Source organism: Agelaius phoeniceus, chromosome 21, assembly GCF_051311805.1.
Source record: "Agelaius phoeniceus isolate bAgePho1 chromosome 21, bAgePho1.hap1, whole genome shotgun sequence".
NCBI classification, from domain to species: Eukaryota; Metazoa; Chordata; class Aves; order Passeriformes; family Icteridae; genus Agelaius; species Agelaius phoeniceus.
In genome coordinates, this window is record NC_135285.1 from 8139177 (window position 1) to 8159641 (window position 20465).

General features: G+C 49.6%; 1 protein-coding gene across 7 annotated transcripts in view; it reads right to left on the reverse strand.

The window, feature by feature from the left end:
- Positions 1–20465, reverse strand: part of VAV2 (vav guanine nucleotide exchange factor 2) — a 120524-nt gene that overhangs the window by 16149 nt on the left and 83910 nt on the right. For 4 of the 7 annotated variants that reach the window (XM_077189314.1, XM_077189312.1, XM_077189311.1 and 1 more), the window contains exons 4-12: positions 19127–19195; positions 10939–11041; positions 9571–9585; positions 8829–8927; positions 7406–7474; positions 6727–6827; positions 3569–3668; positions 2212–2307; positions 1291–1359 (exon numbers count right to left, since the gene is read on the reverse strand). In XM_077189314.1, the coding sequence (XP_077045429.1) occupies positions 1291–1359; positions 2212–2307; positions 3569–3668; positions 6727–6827; positions 7406–7474; positions 8829–8927; positions 9571–9585; positions 10939–11041; positions 19127–19195 (721 nt within the window). The remainder of the gene's footprint in view (positions 1–1290; positions 1360–2211; positions 2308–3568; positions 3669–6726; positions 6828–7405; positions 7475–8828; positions 8928–9570; positions 9586–10938; positions 11042–19126; positions 19196–20465) is intronic. The other 3 variants (XM_054646551.2, XM_054646552.2, XM_077189313.1) reach the window with 1 other exon arrangement.

Sequence of the window (20465 nt, forward strand, 5' to 3'; positions counted from 1 at the left end):
CCAGACAGCAGCAATGTCTGCTGCCTGCCAGCACAGCAGACAGAAAGGCTGGACTTGTGATGAAAGACATCATTTGGAAGTTAAGCCTTGGTTTACAGATCAATTAAAACCAAACTGAATGGCTCCCAAACCCCCCGAGCCCCGCGCGGTCGGAACTGCTCCCACACTCTCCTGGTGATGGGGAGGAGGAGAGAGAAACCTCCCTGATGGTTATCACCATCCTCCTGCAGCAAATGCTGAGCGTGCAGCAGAGCCAGAGCAAACACACATTTCTTTTTCAGCAGTGGTGCTGGGTGATGAGGCCAGGAGTGGGGCTGAGCTGCTGTCAGCAGGCCCAGCGTTCATCTGAGGCCACAGCAGCAGGCTGGGAATGCCACGTCCTTGAAAGCACCTCAGCTCCACAGAGAGCCCCAGAGCAGCTCTGCATCCCTGGGCTGGCAGCAGAATGGCTGGAAAGGTCACCCAGCTTATGTAAGGGCCGGGAAATGCAGCCCTGTTACAAAAGCTGCAGCCTAGAGGTGGAAAACAAAGTGACCACGAGCACAGGGATGAACCCTGAGGTGCTCCCCAGAGCATCCTGCAGGCAGCTCCTCTGACAGTGGGTCTGCTGTGAATGTGTGTGTGGGGAGACATAACCCAGCCAGAAAACCTTTGGATCATTCTACAATCTGATTTTTTTTGTTGCTGATGGTTTTTCTAAGATTTTGGGGGCTCCAGCTAAAAGCTGAAAAAAAACCAACAACTTGTAGCAAAGCAAAGTGCTGAGGCCAAAAGTCATCAAATGTTGAAAACACAACAGGTGTTTAACAAAATAAAATAAAATAAAATAAAATAAAATAAAATAAAATAAAATAAAATTAAAAAAGGTGGATTAAAGGATTCCCACCCAGCACCTGGCTAACAGCACCCAGGGAAGGCTCCCATGGCTGCCACACTCCCTGACTTGCTGGTTCCTCTGGAGCTCCTCCAAACCCCTCCCAGCAGAAACAAAAGCCAGATCTGGCACAGCCTCTGCACACACAACAGCAACCAGGGAAAAGTCCTGACTTGTCAACAAACCCCAGCTCCCCCCTCTGCCCCAGGGGTGACAAGGGATCTGCTGTGAGGCCACCACACCAAGTGACAACCTGTGCACACAGGAGTGGCCAGAAGGAGCAGACCTTGCCTTCCCTTGAGCTGTTCCTGGATGGATTTTCCATCCAAATTTTTGTTCCACAGAGCAGAGGGATGCTGAGCTCTGCTGCAGCCCAAAGCCAGCACAGCCCCTTCCCCACTCTCACCCTCCTGTACCTGCATTGCCTCCAGAGCCTCCTTCAGCTGCTGCTTCTCTGGCCTGTCTGAGGAATGGCTGAGCAGCTCCTGAAATAAAAATAAAATAATAAAAATAAATAAAAATAAATAATAAATAATAAAAATAATAAAAATAATAAAATAAAAATAGTATTAAAATATATAAAAATATATAATAATATATAAAATATAATATAAAAATAATATAAATAATATAAAAATAAAAATATATTAAATATATGACAATAATATATAAAGATATGAAAATAATAAAAATGAAATAAATAATAAATAATAATAAAAATAAGAAAAATTAAATAGTAAAAGATAAATATAAATTAATAACAATTAAATAATAAAAGTAAATATAAATTAATAAAGAGTTTGGATGTGCTAGGAAAGGTGCCCAGACCCTGCTTGCACCAGACAAGGTTTGCCTGAGTGTTGTCAGGGTGGTGACAGGGATGCCTGGGTGGCTGCAGGCATTCCAAGGGTGACTGGAGGGATGCCAGGGAGGTGCCAGGGATGCCTGGGTGACAGCAGGAATGCCAGGGAGGTGCCAGGGATGCCCAAGCAGGCAGCTGTGGCTGCAGGACAGGGAACACACCAAGGGCTGGTGCTTGAGAGATCTGTTACATGGAGCTGACTGGAGGAATTTCACACATAATCAGATTATATGCAAGCTTATTTTATATTCATTAAGTGCCTCTCGTGGCTAGCAAGTGCAGAATTACCCTGGGCCACTGTACTTTAGGAGACAGCACAAATATTATGTCCTGTTAAGTAGCTCTAGTAATTATTTTATTTGAAGGGGTATAAAGATCCCAACCCTTGCTCTGCATTTGGCAATGATTCACCCTCCATTGACAGAGGTGAAAGATGCTACAGATGTTACAGACTGAGAAATGCTGAAAAACTTACTTTTAACAGGAGGTGATACTTCAAAACTCTTTGCATTGGAACCACCAGCAGATCTTGCAATTTGAATTTCCCATCCTGGACCTTTAGTGTGCATTCCTAGGAAGGAGATCAATAAATCAGCAGTGAGAAAACAACAGCTTCCCACCTAAAATAATGTTTTCAGGGACTAAAATAAGTCTCTGAAGTCTTGAGAATGTTTGTTTGGCTCCTGTAAACTCAGTTCTGATGCCCACAGACCTGTGGTCCTTGCAGCCACCCAGCCAGGGCTGGGCTCCCACCACAGAGGACATCAAGGGATTAATCCCAGGGGCTGCACCCTCAATTCCAGCCACTGCCATGCAAATGAGCCACTCCAGCCTAATGAGATGCTGCTCATTAGGGCACTGCATGAATGCTCCCAGACCTGGGGAAATGTCAAATGAAACCCATCTGCCTCAGCCACCTCCTCACTGGGCCAAGCTGATCTGTGAGGGGCTGGCACTGAGCATGCAGCCTGTGCCTCTGGAGTCACTGATGAGCATTAACTCATTAAGATGAGCTAATTGTGGTTGCAGGAAGTTTTGCCACCATTGCCTTTGCCCGGACCCATTTTCAGCCCCTCCCTGTGACCTGACAGAGACAGAGCTGCCACGAGGGAGGGAGACACAGCAAAAGCAGGGAGCAACTGGATGCTCCAGCCTTGGTGTGAGACACAGAGAGCACAGTTTACACAATTCCTAACTGCAGTTTTACCCCTGGATTGGGTTCACACAGGGAATCAAAGCACATTTGCAGAAGGTGAGGTAACGTGGACAGACAGCCTGGCAAATTCTGATTAGCATCAAGAGCAAAGCAGGAATCAGAGCTGGGTAAAAAGAGCAGCTCAAACAGTGCAGCCCTTCTGGGGCTCCTCTGATTCCCTTCATGTCTGGTCAGCCCCTGTTTGCACTAAGGGGGCCAGGGCAGGAATTCTGGTGTTTGCCTGGGGATTTGGGTTTGCCTCTGAGGGTCCTCAGTGCTGCTGGTGGCTTTGGAAAACCATGTGGCTCCTGCTTTGGGGATGCTCAGTTGTTCTTTGCACAACTCTAAGAACTTGTCCCAGCCAGTCTCACTCAAATAAAATCCCTGGTTTGTTTTAACTTGGATAAACCTGGGGAGGAAGGAGAGAGTGAGGGTCTGGTGAGGAGATAAGGGAAAAACGAAGGGGTCAGGACAGCACAATCCCCAGCTTTGCTGCCTCTGTGGCAGCACAAACACACTCTGACAGCCTTCTTCTCTCCTGGTCAATCAGACATTCCCCAGGCACCATGCTCAGCTCCAGCAGCTCCTTCCCAAAGCTGTGACAGGGGCTGGGGACAGCCCTCAGCCCCCTGCTCACCTCCACCTTCTGCCTCACGTCCTCCCGGTTGGCAAGGAGGTGGTTCAGGGTGTTCTGGGCATATTCCATGTGGCTGCAGTACTTGCCATAAATCAGCAGCCTGGAGGGAGGAAAATCACAGGTTTAACTGGAAATGCTGGCAGTTATAAGCTGCTATAAAAGATATAGAAATGTGTGTACAGCAAAAGGCCGAGGCAAACAGCCATTCCCCCTTTTCACTGCTTAGCAAAGGATAAACACTCTTTTATTGCGTGGCTTTTTGACATTTAGATTTTCAATGTCTGAACATTTGGAAGTTTCCAGAGCCCAGGGAGGTGATGCAGCTCATGATGAACAGAAGGGGCTGGGTGGCCAGAGCAGAGGAGCCTGGTTTTGGAGGGGTAGATGAGATAGTGGGATGAAATTCTTCCTTGTGAGGGTGGTGAGGGACTGTCAGAAGTTGCCCAGAGAGTTTGTGGCTGACCCTGGAATTATCCAAGGCCAGGCTGGATGGGGCTTGGAGCAGCCTGGGATGGTGGAAGGTGTCCCTGCCCATGGCAGGGGGTGAAATGGGATGAATTTTAAGGTCCCTTCCAACCCAAACCTTTCAGTGATTCTATGATGGTTCATTTTGGAATCACATCTTCTTGAAAGAGCCATGGGGACCTAGAGATCAAGAGCCTGGGTAATTGGGAAAAGAATGTTGTCACAGCCTTTGGAAACACAGTGGAGCTCTGCATGGACACCTTGGGCTATAAATTTGAACACTGACAAAAAAAAGCAGTTTTGTCATGGATTCCCCCCTTTCCCTCATTAATCCTGCCTTACAGGTTTGGGTTTTCTCCCCCTTTCTGGCTGTTAACTGTGCTGCTGCTGCTAAGACACATCTTCCATCACAAACTGCACCTCATCCATTATCTGGGGGCCTCATCTCTCGATGGAGATGACCTGGGAACCACTGACCCAGTTGCTCCATAAACATGGGACATTCACACCCTGCAGGGAAGTGAATAAAGAGATTTATGGAGCCACAGCCCCAGCAGAGCCACAGCCACTAAAGATTATTCTTCCACCTTTTCCCCCTGACAACTTCTGCACAGGAACAATAATATCTACCTTGCCAGCACTGGGAGAGCTTCAAAAAGGCTTCAGGAGCATAAATTCAATCCTCTGGCTTCCAGAGGAAGAGATTTACAAACTATTCCCTTAAAAAAGGCCCCTGCAAAGCCAAGGAGCAATGCATCATCTTGCCAGAATGTCTCCAAGGATGTGGAGGGCAGCAGGAGTTGTCTGTCATGGACAGATTTGGTGGAGGAAGGTCTCATATTCAGTGGGGACTCTGGAGGTCCATGTTCCCTTCTTGGTGGGGCAACGCTGTCTCCCCAGTGAGTTCACCTTCTCCTCCTCCTGCACTGAAGCTCCCTTGCTGTAAAATGTGTTATTCTTGACTTTCCTGATGGAGGAAAGGACTCTGCCTGTTTACATCAGCTTGCTCCAAGCTCTTCATCCCCAAAAATCTGATTTTAGGGACTTCTCCAAGGCAAACCCCCCCCCCCCCTCAGCAGCAGTTTCCCGCAGCTCTGATGTCCCCAAAGTCCCCATGGACTGAAGGGAGCTTCAGATCCACAATCACCACCTCACAGCTGCTTTTTCTCCTTCCCTCACAAGTCTCCAAGGCTTTCAGGTCCTGCAGCAAGTTGTCTGCAAGCTCCCTTAGGAAGAGGGTCAGCTGCTTCACCCATCTGCAATGAACTCACCAGCTCCAAGCATTCTGCCAGCTCCCACCAGCATGTTAACAGAAGAAAACATTGATTTAATGGCTCAAAACCCAGCCTTGTGCTCCTCTCTGGGCAGCAGTGTCACCTGCACAACCCCTCCTGTGCCCCCTCCCTGCTCCCTGTGCCCACAGCTCAGCCCCAGGGATGGCACTGGCATGCATGGGGCTGAGCCAGGAATCAGGAGATCAAAATCACCTGAGTGAGTTTTATGAGTATTTTGAAATTATTTGCATTCCTCTTTGGAATATTTTTGTAATTTAAGCCAGAAAAAAAAAATGCCCTTTATAACAAGAGGCCCCCAGAATGATGGAAGATGTGACCTCACGGTGTTATTAATGCAGATGGTATTTCTGGAGTTATTGACTTCTGAATGGCATTTCTGTGTCTAGACACTGGTTTAATCACAGTGAAATAACAGCCTGGCACCATTCCACAATGAATCACCCTTTGATTAGTATTAAGGATATTAAAGGCTTTTATCAACCTTATCTCTGCATGCTGGGGTGCTCCTGCTTGCGGCTGCCAAAAGCCAGGATTGATTCTGTTTGTGAGAGAAACTTTTACATTTATTCATCGTGCAGAAGGTGCAGGAGGAGCTCTGGGCCAAAGATGAGATTCTTTGAGGGTGAGGAATCACTTTGATCAGAGCAGGGCTGATCTGCCCTGCACAGGAGTCACCCCACCACATCACAGCCCTTGCAGAGACCACACAAAACCCCCCGAGGCCACTGAGGTTCTGCTCCATTCCAGATCATCTTTGTCCCCACAATCACATTGGGTATTCAGGCTCCCAGGGGATGCTGAGCCCAAGGAAAATCCAGGGATTTGCAGGAGCAGGGATCCAAGGGATGCTGGTGGTTACAGGGGAGATGTCCCAGCCTCTGCCCTGGGTGACCTGAAGCTGTGGTTGGGTTTTGCTGCTTATTGTCAGCTCTCAGTGATGCTTCAGCTGCCTGAGAGCAGTTTGCTGTGCAGGATGCAAACCTGGGCTGCTGTGAAAGGCAGCTCTGTAATCACAGAATTATTAAGGTGGAAAAAGACCTCTGAGTCCAACCACCAACCCAGCACTGCCACTAAACCACGGCCCTAAGCACCACAGCCACACAATTTTTGGACACTCCCAGGGACTGAGACCCCACCACCTCCCTGGGCAGCCTGTTCCAGTGCTTGACAACCTTCCCAGTGAAGAAATTTTCACTAATATCCATTCAAAACCTCCCCTGGTGGAACTTGAGGCCATTTCCTCCTGTCCTGTTGTTCCTTGAGAAAAAAGACAGATCCCCACCTGGCTCCAACCTCCTTTCAGGCTGCAGTAGAGAGTAACAAGAACTCTGTTTAAATCTCCAGAAATAACCCAAATCTGTTCAAACTGGAGCTGCCTGAAGCCTGGGCTTCCTTTACCTCTCTTTGAACTCCAGGAACACTTTTGCCAGGCTGCTTCCTCCAGACATCATCGAGACATCGATGGCTCTCAGGAAACTGAAGTGCACTTTAATGAGGTCCTAAAACCAAGCAACAGCCAACACTTTACACACATTCAAAGCAGGTGGGCAAACAGAGCCCAGAGAAATGCACATTCCCTCCTCCACCAGGCAGGGTTTTCCCTCTTTTAGGGGTTTGTAAAGGAAGTTGTTCTGGTGGGAGGCAGCCCTGCCTGGCCTGGAGGACAGGGGGGTAATTCCAGCAGGGAGAAATGCCCCAGGGTGGGGAGGGAGGAGGATTTGGGATGGAAGGAGTGGAGGAGATGAGGTTTTGACCCAGACCCTGTGCAAACCACAGTAGAAACAAATCCCTTCATCACCCTGTGCCCAAACCAGCTAAAATCCAGAGCCCCAGCCCTGAAACATCCACTAGACAGAATTGTTTTCCTTCCTAGAGTTCATATATTCCCCACCTCTAAAATTGAGTGTTAAAGAATGTCTCCTAAAGCACTTTAAGCTCCACAGCACACGAAAGGCTGGAGCTCTCCAAGTGAATGCACAAATCTAACAGGAAATCAGAAAACCTCCTCCTAAGCAGGGAGAGGGCTGAGCTGCTGTGAAAAGAACAAAGATTTAAGGCACAATGCCCACGGTGTTACCTCCAAATTGATAAAAATAGCTTCCATGTCTTGGGGAGTCAGAACCAGCCTCAGGGGGTTCATGTAGTTCTGCAAGAGGGAAATGGAAAAGGGATTGAGGTACTGGAGAGCAGGGAACGAGGCTGTGCAAGGGATCTGTAATTTCTGCTTCACCAGCTGAGTTCACCTGGGCAGGTTTTGATGAGTTTAAGCACTTGCAAAGGCAGAGGATGAGCAGGGATGGAAGTGGGAGCAGGAATTCCATGAGTGCACCATCCCTGAGCTCCCACAGCATCTCCAGGGCTGGGAAGGTGCCAGACCCTCACCCATGGGTGCCCACAGCCCCTTCCCCTGCTAAAGCTGCAGCAGGGGGGTGAAATGCACTCTGCAGTCCTTGGCTGCACTGAAGCAGCTCCCCAGCCCTTTATCCCCCTGGAATTCTGCCCTTGAGAAGGCAGCAGTGATGTGATTACATGGGCAATGCCTTTCTGAACAAATACATATTAATAGCAACATCCACTGTTCTGTTGTGACTTGGGACTGCGAAAAAAACCCCAAATACAACAACCCAGGAGGGGAAATTCCACCCATGACACCACCAGGACCTGCAAAGCCTTTGCAAGCTTTAATTGATATGAAAGCAATAATTTAACTCTTCCTTTCTCCTGAACCAGAGGGCTGTGGCTGTTTCCAAGGAGCAAGGGTTCCTTGGAAACATAAATGACAAATATATTGGGACATTTTCCTGGAAAATGGGAAATGTTCTTCCATTCTTTTTCCAGTTTTGCTCACAGCTTCTTTGGGGGAACTTTCAGCAGACAGACAGAGGGAAAGAATGGCATAAGGGGGAGGAAACAAAAGCATCAGGGTGATTAGAAATGGCAGCTTGATTTTCATTATTGTTCTTCCTTCCTGCTGCTTTCCTGGGAGCAGGAACCACCTCCAGGCTCCATCCATTGCTGAGGTGTTCCCTTTCATTTGTTTTTAAAAGAAAGGAGCCACAATAATTCATCAAAACCAATTAAACCCCCACGAATTTAGGCAGCAGAACGTTCCCTTTAATCCAATTAGCTTCAATGGCAAGCCAGCCCAGCTCCAGCACTCAGAATAAAGGAATTATTCCGTGGCAATCAGAGTGATAAGAGATATCTGCAAACACAGCTCTTATCAGCAAACCCGGCCTGGCTGAGCCAGGAGTGGGAGATTCTCACCCCAGGATGGGGGGACACAGCAGGAGGGTTTTCAGCCTGGTTCTAATCTGCAGCAATCACAAAAAAAAAGGTGCTGGTTTTGCCTCCTGCATGTCAGGGTTTTGTGGATCCCCCTCCTCTCCCATTTTCCTCCATCCTGCCCCTCACATCTCCCAGTTTTGGGAGCAAGAACCAACCCAGCACAATTGATGTGGGATCCAGGGCTGCTGGGGAAAGCAGGGCTCAGCTCTCACCTTTTCTATATCTTCAAGGGTTTTGTAGTATTTGGCCTCAGTTTCTTGGATTTCTAGCAAACAGCAATTTCTTTTGTCATCTTCTGTCATTCCCATTTTCTAGGGAAAGGAAAAATAATTCATGGTCAGATGGTGCTAAGGGTGGCCCAGCAACCTGGTGGGGCTCCACTTACAGCACCCAAGCACAAGTTTGGAAAATCAGGAGAGAACCACTACTGGTTTATGCTAAAGGGAACTATTTTTATCCAAAAAAATATAAGGAGGAACCCTGGCTGTGTTATTAAATATGTTTAAAGATGGAAAACACTGCATTTTTTGCATTTATTACAGCCACACCACCAAAGGCTATCAGCTAAAGAAGAATAATAAGAGATAAAGGCTGATTTTTTTCTCTTTTAATTTTTTTATTGCTTAAGATGAAACTCACAACAGATACTAAGTGGGTCACAAATAATACATCAGACTCACACAAATCCCTGGCCAGGGTTTCCAATTCTCCTGATTTTAGGTCAAATCTGATAAAATGTGCTTTTCCCAAAGCCCCAACTCCTGGAGTCTCTTCTGCTCTGTAAAGCTGGGCCCACGTGTTGGGAGCTGCTGCACTTGGCAGGGCAGAATCTGAATTTGGGAGGGAGTTCAGTGCTGGGGTTTTGTGGATCATGCACAGGAACAGAGCCCCTCTGTCCACCCCCTCAGAACTCACAGCTGCACGAAACCCCAGATTTTAATCAGTTCATCTTACCTGCATGTATCTAATCTGAAGCATGCAGAAATACAAGAAGCCATTAGCATCACACACTCGCTGTTGCCAACAAATGTTACCCAAAAACGTTCAATTTTTGGGGCAGATATATTAAAAATAGACTCTTTTGCTCAGGGGAGTGAGAGGGAGTCACAGCTCTCAACTGCTCAGCAGAAAACATTAAATAATGTGGAGGGGACAGTGAAAAATTGCCAATTCCACTGACCTTAATCCTATATTACCTGGCTGCTGGAGCTTTCCCCCATTTTTTTCCCATTTATGCAGGAAATTCCTACCAAAACCTTTCCCTGGGGCAGTTCTTGGGCCAAGTAACTTTTGCAACTGGTGGCAAAAACCACTGGAGCTGTGCTGCCTTCAGATCCAAGCACTTTGGCAGGATCAGGGGGAATATTTTGGGCCCAACTCCCTGATCCAGAGGGGGTTTTGGTGTGCAGGGAGCTCCTCCAGCTGCAGCCAAGGTGTGAAGGGATGGAATGAGGGGTTTATGATTATTTGAGGAGCCAGAGCACATCCATGGATGCAGCTCTGCATTCCCAGGCTCCAGCCCCTCCAGGGATTGAATTGATCACTGAACTTGCCCATTGATCCTGCTTTGTTCCAGGGAGGGGTGAACAAGGGGAGAATAATTAGTGGCTGAACAGAGCCTGGGGGAGGCAGATATTGGAGGGAGGGGAGGAAATTTGGAAGGTCACACTCTGGGACATAGGTGGGGAGGTGGCTGTGGGCACCTTGGGGAGGTGCAAGGGCCAGCAACACCTCCTTGGCTCATCCATGGAGTGAGATTTTTGCTCCAGAGCCCTTGGAGATATCCATGATGCTGTCCTTGCCTCACACTCAGGCTTGTTAGAGGTGACAAACGGGGTGTCCCCAATGCCACACTGGTCCCTGCTGCCCCAGAAAGCTCCACTGTAAACATCTTCCTGCTCCAGGGAGGAGCAGCAGGCCCAGACAGCTGCTGGATCCCTGGCACACAGATCTGTCACCCTGCACTAAAAATACCAGTGGCACCTCTGGCTGACGGAGCAGGCGGGGCCTCCCCGCAAAGGCTGGGGCGACACAGCCTCAGCAGCAGCAGCAGCAAAATCCTATTTTTAGCTTCTCTTTTAGGGCTTATTAGAGGTCTCCCTTTCCCTCCCTCCTCCCCAGCTCCTGCAGATGACAGGCTGGGCTGGGAAACTCCCCGTAGAACCCCCGTGGGCTGGTGCCATCCCCGTCTGGAGGAGCGACTCAGCAATTCCCTTCCCTGCAGCATCACCTGCCAGTGGCAGGGAGTTCTTTCCTTCCTGGAACCCCTCTCCCTCCCCTTGCCAGCGAGGTGGAGCTGTGAGAACACAGCTGGGTGGTTACCATGGGCTGCTGAACCTCCACTCTGATGATATCCTCGTAGATATCATCGCCCTCATCCTCGCAGGGGACGCAGTCGTAGATGTCCTCCCCCAGGTCGTGTTCGCTGCAAGGAGAAAGGAAAAGGAGTCAGGGATGACACCCAGGGGATGTCCACTGGCACTTCATCAGCACCAAGGAGGGAGGAGAATCCCAGCAAGAAAATCCTGTGGGAATTCAGGCCCTGCTCTCTGTTTTTCCCGGATCAGCGCCTGCTGCACATTTCTTTCCGCTGGCTGGAGGCTGGAAAAGGCAGAACGCTGCTCGACACGAGCAGGGATCACAGCCAAGAATGGCTCTGTGCCCTGTGCCAGGCTCTGTGCCCTGTGCCAGGCTCTGTGCCCTGTGCCAGGCATGCCCACGATGCCCACAGCACCACGGGCTGCCAGCTCTGCCCCTGCAGAGCCTTTTGCTCAGCACTAATGGGCCCAGCTGAGATGGATCTGCCAGCCAAGAGCCCAGAGGGACCATCTGAGCCACCAGAGCCACCAGCTCCAGCTCCACCTGCCCCAAAAGTGCCCACAACCTCCTCCTCTTCAGGACCAGGAGCAGCTCTTGCCTCAGTGACTTCATATCATGCTCAGAGAATTCACTCTAAGGCTGGATTTTGGTCCTTTGGATTTTGCTTGAGGCTCTGTGTTTGTTCTTCATCTGATTTTGCTTTTCCTCATTGAAATGTTTCTTCGTGTCCAGCCAGGGGTGCAAAGTGCTGTAGGAGCCCAGATCCACTCCAAGCAGGAGCAGATATTATTATTAAACACTCAACCAATGTCTCTGAGCAGTAGGAGAAGCATCCCAGCTCTAATGAACCAACCCTGGGCCATGCAGGGCCCACAGCAACGCCAGGACCAGCCCTGAGCATCCCATGCAGGTTTAAACACTCTGCACCCCTTTATCTGAGTGATGACCAACTCCCACAAAGCCCAAACCCTGTCCTGATGGGGAACTGGGTGAGTTTTAATCCAGCATTCCCCAGAGGAGTAGGAGGCTCTCCTGACCACCATAAAACAATCTCATCAGGCACTCAGCTCTGGGCAGGGGCCAACAACAACATTTACAGCAGGGAGAAATTAAGCAGCAAAACATCACATTTTGAGGAGCAGCCCCACCACTTTGGAGCTGCCCCTGCAGTCCCAGGCTTCAAAGGCATCCCGGAGCTGTAGAGCCCAGTTTGTGCTAAAGGTGATACTGTTCAGTAATTAATTATCATCTGAGCCTCCACACCCCTCCCAGGGGCTCCTCAGCCTCGGAATACTTTTGAAAATTCAGCCCATATTAAATACCAATTAACAATAATAATTCCAGTGCTTAGATCTACAGGTGCTGGCTGCTAACAGCTCCCACTGAAGTCAATCCCACAGGATCAGGACAGTGTGAAATGCTGGAATATCAAACAGCATTCGCATATTTTACGAGCTGTGCCTTTCAACAGGGGCATTAATTACACACAAATAAATTTAGGTGTAAAGCTGTGCTCCAAGTGTGACACTCAACATCTCTCTATTACATATCAGGGAGCAGCAGAGCACAGCTGCCTGCAAAACCAGGCTGCTTAAATACGGCCCTTTCTATTTATACAAGCAGATTTATTCAATAAAAGTTTGGGGATTTTAAATAAATACACTGGCATGATGTATCCATCCCATTCTTCCCGGGTGATGCATTGCAGCTGCTGCAATAATGCCCACTAATAGCTGGTGATCCATCTTCCCCCTCCCAGGCATCACTGTTATTATCTGCACCAATATTTATATTCTCAGCTCTGCTCCTCTTCCAGAGCCAGTCACTCCCAGCTCCTGATGAATCTCCCTGCCCACACCTCTCGGGTTGCTGGCTGCCTCTCCATACATCATTTCCATGGCTGGAGGGGTTTTGGGAATGTGTGGTTGGGTTAATGGCACGGGCAGGAGCCCAGCTGGGTGTGGGAATGATGCCTTGGGAAGGCTGAGCTAGAACAGAGGCTGGACAGAGTTAAAGAATAAAGCAGGGATTTATTAAAAGGATCTCCTCAAGGGATCCACCTTGGGCAGCACAAGAGCCCAGCCAGGGCTGCACCCAAGATGAACCAAAATGGTCCCAAAATGCACCCAAGATGAATCAAAATGGTCCCAAAAGGCACCCAAGATGAATCAAAATGGTCCCAAAATGCACGACCAGGCACGGGGTCTGTCACTGTGATCAGTTCTGCTCCATTTGCACCTTGCAGTTCATTGTCCCATCCCAGCTTTAGCCCCTGCAGTCCCACCCTGCTTGTTTTTCTCTCTCCAGCCCACGGGGTTTGTGCTCCTGGGCTGAGATTTGGATCATTTGTCCTTGGTGCCCAGCTGGAGCAGGAATTGTTTTGTCTCCCTGCTCTGTGCACAGAGCTCACCATCCCCTGATGTGAAGCTCAGACCCACACACTAAAGCAGCGCAGAATCTGAAAAATAGAAAAGCTAAACCTGAGGCATCATTTCCTCCTAAGGCATCAACACAACCAGGGCTGTGTTGCTGAGGGGGCTTTCACAGAATCATCAGGGTTGGGAGAACCCTTCAAGAACATCTGGTTCAGCCTGAACCCAGCACCAGCACCAGCACCAGCACCCCTCAGCCATGTCCCCAGGTGCCAGATGGGTTTTGCTCAATCATGGGCTGAGACTGGAGAAGGGTGGGTGCCCCAAGGCCTTTCCCACTAGGAAAGAAACACCTCCCAAGGGACAATCCAGCAGATTTGACCTCAGAAGTGCCAGCAGCCCTTGGACACAAATGCTGCCCCCACCCCTCACAGCTCCATTCCCCTAATGAAGGGGCTGAGCCTCGCTGCTCCAGCCCTCTCCTGGTGCTCCACGGCAGAACAAGCCCTTCTCTACTCCAATTTCTGGTTTGGGAAAAAAATAGGAACTATTCCCACATCCTGGGGACACCCAGAAAGGCACCTCCACTCCAGAGCTCTGGAGGGGATGCAGCAGAGTTCCTCAAACCCAACAACCGTGGCAGTATTACAACATCACCACGGTCCAGCAGTCTGTTATTTATTAAAACACATTCTCAGTGCATCTCTGAGAAACACCAGAGGCTGGCAGCTTTTATGGAGAGCAGTAAAGCACGAGGATCAGCCTCTCCTGGAGCAGCCAAGCTCCTGCAGGGCTGTATGGATGCTGACATCTCTGCTTGGCACATATTGATCCTCACCTGTCCCCACCCTGCGCCTGTCAGAGTTGAAAATACACACCCTCCCTGTCCTTAAAACAGGGATTGGGATTATTTTAGCCAGTGGAAACCTCAGGACACACTGAATTCAGGCAATAAATTCAGCATCCCAGGCGTGTCACGGGCAGATGGAACAACTTGAGCAAGGAAAGCCAGATCACCTCATTCCTCACAAAGAAAAGCAATTTACTCCTTCAATAAAAGCAGCAGAGTCTGAGAGTTACCCGTGGGTATCAGAGCCTGTGATCTACTGCCTGGATTAGGAGATTCATTGACAGCTCTGGGGTTAGGAAAGGGATTTCAGCCGCCCTTCAGAGGGAACACCAGCACTTGCAATTACTGTTATTAGGATGGATGCAACCAGCTTTGGGCTGGCAGCATCTTGCCGAGCCAGAAAAGCTGATAATGAATAAAGCTTTTCATATCTAAGGCAATTTCAGGCTAAAACAATGCTTTTGGCTGAGCTCTGCCTCACTGGCAGTGCCTGCTGTGCACTGACACCCACCCAGCCAGGCAGCAGCCGTGCCAAGGAGCAGCTCCCAGAACTGAGGGACTGGTGCCAGGATGCTGCCTTGGAGTGGGGGAAAGGGAAGGACAAATCCATAAAATTACAGCGTGTTTGGGGCTGGAAGGGACTATGGGCACAAACAGTCTGTGATCACTAAATGTGCCCCAAGAAATGACATGCAGCAGGTCCACCACGCTGAAGGAACCCTGCACTCATCTCTGCAGTGACACTGGGGAAGCCCTGAGGGATTTCAGGGCCACTGAAGAGCCTCTCCAGCCATCAAAGCTGCTGTGGGAAGTTGATGAGTTTGTACCAGCCTCAAGAATTCAAGGACAAACCCTCATGACAAACCCAGCACAGCAAAACTCCGTCCAAACCACACTGAGGAAAGAGCCAGAACCACCAGGAACAGCAAAAGAAAGAGCAGCAGGGGACAGAAGGAGTTAAAATAAGACAACCAAGGGACAACCCCAAATTTCCAGTCCCATGACCAGGGTAAAGAGCCAGAAGATCTCAGAGCCACCACAGGTCCAGGCTGGGAGATTTGCAGGGTCTCTGAGGCAGCTGTGAGGCTCCAGCCCACCCCAATCCCCACTTTCTCATCCTCACTCTGCACTATAAATACACAGTTCCTCCAACCAAACCCCTCATTCTGTCAGAGAGGACAAAGAGAACCCTAAATTTGCAGCACATCTGGCAGGTTTGGGTTTCAGGGTGAGGGAGTGCAAGATGTGCAGCTGGAGGACTCAAGGTCTTGCAGGGTTTTAATTACTCAGATTGGACTTGGACGGAGACACTCATCTGGAAATAGCAGAAGCTTTTCCCATCTATTCTGCTTGGGTCTTACATTCCCCATTCCAAGTGGAATTTTTTAGGCTCTGATCCTAAGAAAAGTGACCAATATGATCCCAGAAATGGCACAAGCAGGACATGTAAAAATCAATAGGAGTGACACACAAGGGACAGACACATTTACAGGCACTCTGGCTCAAGTGCCCTGCACCACAGAGCCATTTATTGGAGGGGCTGTCGTGCCTGCTTTGTCCAACATAAAAATAATGGGAAAAGTGGCAGCTCACTTATCATCTCACCTTGGCTCCTGTGCTTGTTACTTCTTTTAATGCATTTGAGAAATTCTGCTGATCACTGCACTATTTTGGAAAATGTGAGGGGGGCAATGCTGGTGGACAATAGTGAAAGAAGAAGGAGAAACTTCAGCAAGAAGCTGAGCCCAGGAGAGGCATCACTTGAGAAACTGTGGCCTAGCAGATCTCCTTCCCCTCTTCTCCAGGATGGAAAGGTTGGGAATACACAATTATCCCAATAAATTTGTTGGGGATAAATTCCCAGTGAGCTGCAGCTCAAAACAAGAGCAGGGGACATCAAGATCAACCTGTGGGACAAAGCTCTCCAGGGATAGGGTTTGGAGGGGACCTGCTCTGCCTAAAACACTTTTTTGGTCCTTTATGCAACGCTACAACTCCTCCCCTCAAAATAAATTGTTTTCAGAAGAGAAAACAAAGGTGAAAGTTATGCAAATTAAATGTTTCACATTAAACCATTCACAGAACTTCTGCCTGACTCTGAATTCTTCAAGCAGCCAACAAAGAACCCAAAATCTGCCCTGTGTCATCTACCTAATTGTGCCACTGCAGAGGAGAAGGTTCATCATAAAGAAGGCTCTGGGGCTGTAAAGAGGGCCAGGATTAATCACTGCCATAAATTTAATGAGACAAAATAACTGGAGAGAGCTCGAGTGGCAGCAGAGAAAATTTAGGTGAAATGTTAAATATAACTCTGAGGCACCAGGATGGTTTGGAGCAGCTGAAAGAGCCATAAAGGGGGGTGGAAAAGCAGTTGGCAGGGCAGTAAGGTGGATAATTGCCTCCTGACACCATCTCCCAGCAGCCACAGCCATGTGGGAAGCAGCAGCTCCCCTCCCCAGGGATCTGCAGGAGCATCCTCAGGACAGGGGTCACTGACAATCCCTGATGTGGGGACACAGAGGATGAACCCACACACTGCTGCTGCTGCTGCTGCAAAACCCAGCTCATTTCATGGACAAACTCCCCCCAAATGGCTGCTCCAGGGCCTGGCATGGGGCAGGCTGGAATAAATCAGGCAGCAGAGGCCAATTGTCCCTTTCCAGCTCCTCACAGCATCGATCAGCAGCACTTGCAATGCAAGCAGCCCCTGCCATCTGCCCAGGCTGGCTGCAAGCTGCCATCTGGCCCAGGGCACAGCAAACCGAGGGGCCAGAGGGCTGGAAATAGGGAATTTGAGAACTTCCCAGCTCCCCTGATAGCCTTTTAGCTTCCCTTCCCCTTTCCATCACCAATTGTTCGGGGTTTTTTTTAACTAAATAGCTGTTTCCAGGCAATTATGTGCCTTGATCTGCTGGCTGGGGATCTGTCTGGAGCTGGGATTAATCCCTGCACCACCCCAAAGGTGAAAGCACAATGGGGTCACCAAGGCTTAAACATCCTTTAAACACACAGAACCCCGTGGCTGCCCCATGATTTCACACACAGCTTGTTCCTGCAGCCCCTGCCCAGGCCTGGTTTTTGTCCCACAGCTCCTCCCTGCTGGGAGAGCTCTCAGGATAAAGGTGCTCACTCTTCAGAGCATCATGGGGACAGCAGGGACAAAGCCTGGCTCCTTCTGCTCCCCAAATCAGCACCTCCATCACAAACATGTTCATATTTTAAAGGCTCTGCAGCACAGGAATTCAAAACCTCAACCTGGGGACACCAAACTGCTCCACTCAAGTTGAAATGAAGCACTGTGACATTCCTCAAAAAAAAACCTCATTTACCAACCCTCAAAATACCTTATTAGAACCAACTCAGAGTTTCTCCTGAGCTTTTTCTCCAAAGAGAAAAGGCTGAGGGGTTCTCCAGGGAGTTTTTGGGGTTTTTGCAGCTGTGGGTGGATTCTGACACTGTTTTGTAGGCCGTGTTTCCATGCACTGGGAGGGTAGGCCTGCATGAAGGAATTTGTGCAATCCCTGCTCATTGTCCTAAATAAGTGTTAAAAAGAGGATTTTACAGAGAATGGGAAAACAGGGGAAGTTAAATTTGGAGATCTGGAACGGAACAGGGAAATCAATGGAAATAAACCCCCAAGTTATCTGATGGGCATCACAGCCCCTCTGACCAAGGGACAATTTGGGAAGTTTCCACTTGGACACCTTGTACCCAGCAGACTGGAACTGGGAACCCACTTCCAGCACCAAATAACCAATAAAGCTGGGAACCCACTTCCAGCACCTAATAACCAAGGGCAGCACCCCAAACCCATTCTCCTTTCTAGGCCAGCACTGCCATCCCCACCAGCACTCATCCCCACACAGATCCCTCTCCAATTAAAAGCACATCTGTGTGTGAGAAACAGGAATTTTAAACCCCAATATTAAAGAGATTTTGAGAACTTTTAGAGAGGAGGCACAAAAAATGCGATTCTTGAAAAGATCCCTTTCTGAGTTAAAATTTTATTAAACTGCAGCTGCTGGGAGCCAACAGCAAGCAGGGAATTCCAGGGCACTCCATTCCCTCTGCTGGTAATTTATGATTTACTTTTGTAATAACTGAAGCCATAAGGAACTCATTGGATTAAAGAGTCTTATTATTTATGTTGTGGAACAATAATATTTAACTGCATAAAGCCACACATCCACCCATGCACTCCATCCCTCCATATGAGGCAGACAGAGCCCTGGCTCGATGGGAATGCTGCCATTGAATTCCAATAGTGCCTGCACTTCACCGTGTGTGCTGCAGTTCAAGGTTGATTTTAAAAGCCTGTTACATCACCAGCACAGGCACAAAAACCAGATAAACACAGACAGAGACAGCAGCAGCATCACCCCACGGCCCACCAAGGACAAGCAGGACGGGTGCCATGGCAGGATGTGGCTGCCACAGCCCTGGAAATGTCCAAGGCCAGCCTGGATGGGGCTTGGAGCCATGTGGGATAGTGAGAAGTGTCCCTGCCCATTGCAAAGGGGTGGGATGAAATGGTCTGCAAGGTCCTTTTCAACCCAAACTATTCTCTGATTGCCCCAGGGCCAAAATCACACATGGGGGTGCAGCTCCATGTGCCAGCACCCAAAAAATGCCATGGGAGGAAATGAATGCCTCACTCCCAGAGCTGGCTTGGATCACCTCAGAGGATGAAGGGTTTTGGGATTCAGGAGGGGTTTGGGATCCTCTGGCTTTGGCCCCTTTCACCCCCCACCAAGCCACTCATCAGCTCAACCTGATTAAAAGCGACATCTCCCAGGGCTTCCCAGCAGAAAAAGATGGACTTTTGTCAGAGCACAAAAATCTCCTGGCCAAAGGATCAAAGCAGCCGTGCTGGCTCTCCCAGCCCTGCTGTCAAACTTTATCTGCCTCTGCTGGAAAAGCCACAGGAACTTTTCCCTCAGCCCTCCCAGGAGAAGGTGAGGCCACTCACTCTGCCAGCTCCTCCAAGCTCCGGTACACGTCATCGTCATTCTCCGTGGTCTCCTCCGAAGGGAAGGGCCTGGCAAGGGAAGGAATGACAGGGTTAGATTTTATATTGGTGCCTCACCCCTCACAGCAGAGCCCCTGAGCTCAGCCCAGCCCTGAGCAGCACAAAAGATTCACTGCAAAGCTGGTTTTGTCCCAGCTCCGCTGCTTCCCCAGGGCACAGCCGGCAGGGCAGGGCAGGGATGCAGGTGGGGAGGCTGGCTGGGCACACAGGGCACACTTGGGCACCAAAATGAGCAGCTGCATGGTCTGACAGCACAGCACCTCAGAGCCCCCATGGATGAGCCTTTCCTGCTGTGCTGGTGCTGCACAGACAACTGAGGAATCTTAATTCCAGCCTGGTGTTGGATTTGTTGGGATGGAGAAACACCTTCTCCTTCTCCTCCAGCCTTTGCACCTGAGAGCTCCTTCCCTGCTCAGCCAGGCTCTGCACTGCCTCCCTGGAAGCATCTCCCAGCAATCCCAGTGGAATGAATGAGTCCCTATGAACCCCAGGACTCCTCATCTTAACAACTTTGTGACAGCTGAAAAAAGTTAAACCCCTGGAGATGATGGAAAGGACACCAAAAGGGCAGAAAGAAAGGAGGGGAGAAAGGAGATTAAAGGAGCGAGGGAGGGAGTGGGGGGAATACAAGAATTCCTTGGCTCATTCTGAAGCAATAACCAAATAATGTATGAGGGAGATGAGAAATACTGTTTTAATTAAACCCCACGTATTATTGCTGGCACAGGGCCAGGCTGGGCTGTGGCTGCTGGGGCTGGAGCATCCCCATGGGCACAGGGACAGCACAGGGACAGCACAGGGACACAGAGGGGTGGCAGCAGCTCTGCCCATCCCTCCTGGGCATCCTGGAGAGGGCAGGTGGGGCTCCCCAGGCTGGAGCCACAGCCATGGGACTCTGTGGAGGAGCAAAGCTGCCCACATCTGAACCTCTAACTGCCCTCAGGAGCAATTCCCTCCTCTCCCCTCCCTGCCCATGACAGATTGCCTCTCCTGAAAGATTTAGTACATGGCCTGGTTAGCCCCTGAATTTGCTATTTCTGGATGCTTTCACTGGCATTAATTTGCTTTCTCTCCCTTGCTACACCTCAGCCTTCCTTAGGTGAGCAGCTCCACACCAAGCAGTTTGAAACAGAGCTGAGACCTGCAGCCAGCTCACTTAAAACCCTGACCAGGAGGGGAAAGAGCTGTGCTGAGCCCAGCCATGGAGCAATTCCAGCCATCCCAAGGTGTGTCCATGTGCAAAGTGGCAACACAGGAGGGAGGGAGGCAAAACATGCAA